The following is a 440-nucleotide window of genomic DNA, read 5'->3' as shown; positions in this document are numbered from 1 at the left end:
CTAATGTTTTACTTCAGAGCTCCTCATCAGAACTCGAATCAGAGCAGCCTTCACATCCTTGTTCCGCAGACTGTAGATGAGAGGATTCAACATGGGGGTCACCACAGCATAAAAGAGCACAATCACCTTGTCCTGCTCAGCTGAGGCCATGGTTTGGGGCTGCATGTAGGTAAAGAGAGCCATCCCATAAGACATGGAGACCACAGTGAGGTGGGAGGCACAGGTCCCAAAGGCTTTGCGGCGTCCCTGGGTGGAGTGGATCTGCAGGATGGCGGCCACAATGAGGATGTAGGACAGTGAGACCAGGCAGCAGGGCACCAGCAGCACCATCACACTGGAGGCCACAATGATCGCCTGGTTGAGGGTGATGTCCACGCAAGCCAACTGGACCAGTGCCAGTGTCTCACAGGCCACATGGTTCAGCACATTGTGCCCACAGG

The 440-nt window shown here is 55.0% G+C and overlaps 1 protein-coding gene across 1 annotated transcript in view; it reads right to left on the bottom strand.

Moving 5' to 3' along the window:
- The window catches only part of LOC103603708 (olfactory receptor 2F1-like), a 1649-nt gene continuing 1209 nt past the window's right edge, over positions 1 to 440 (bottom strand). Inside the window, exon 2 of the mRNA XM_008588279.1 lies at positions 1 to 402. Coding sequence (XP_008586501.1) covers positions 1 to 402 — 402 coding nt within the window. The remainder of the gene's footprint in view (positions 403 to 440) is intronic.

Source organism: Galeopterus variegatus, unplaced genomic scaffold (assembly GCF_000696425.1).
Source record: "Galeopterus variegatus unplaced genomic scaffold, G_variegatus-3.0.2 Scaffold4761, whole genome shotgun sequence".
Taxonomy (NCBI): domain Eukaryota; kingdom Metazoa; phylum Chordata; class Mammalia; order Dermoptera; family Cynocephalidae; genus Galeopterus; species Galeopterus variegatus.
The sequence above is the reverse complement of the archived record's forward strand: the minus strand, read 5'-3'. Positions and strand labels throughout refer to the sequence as shown.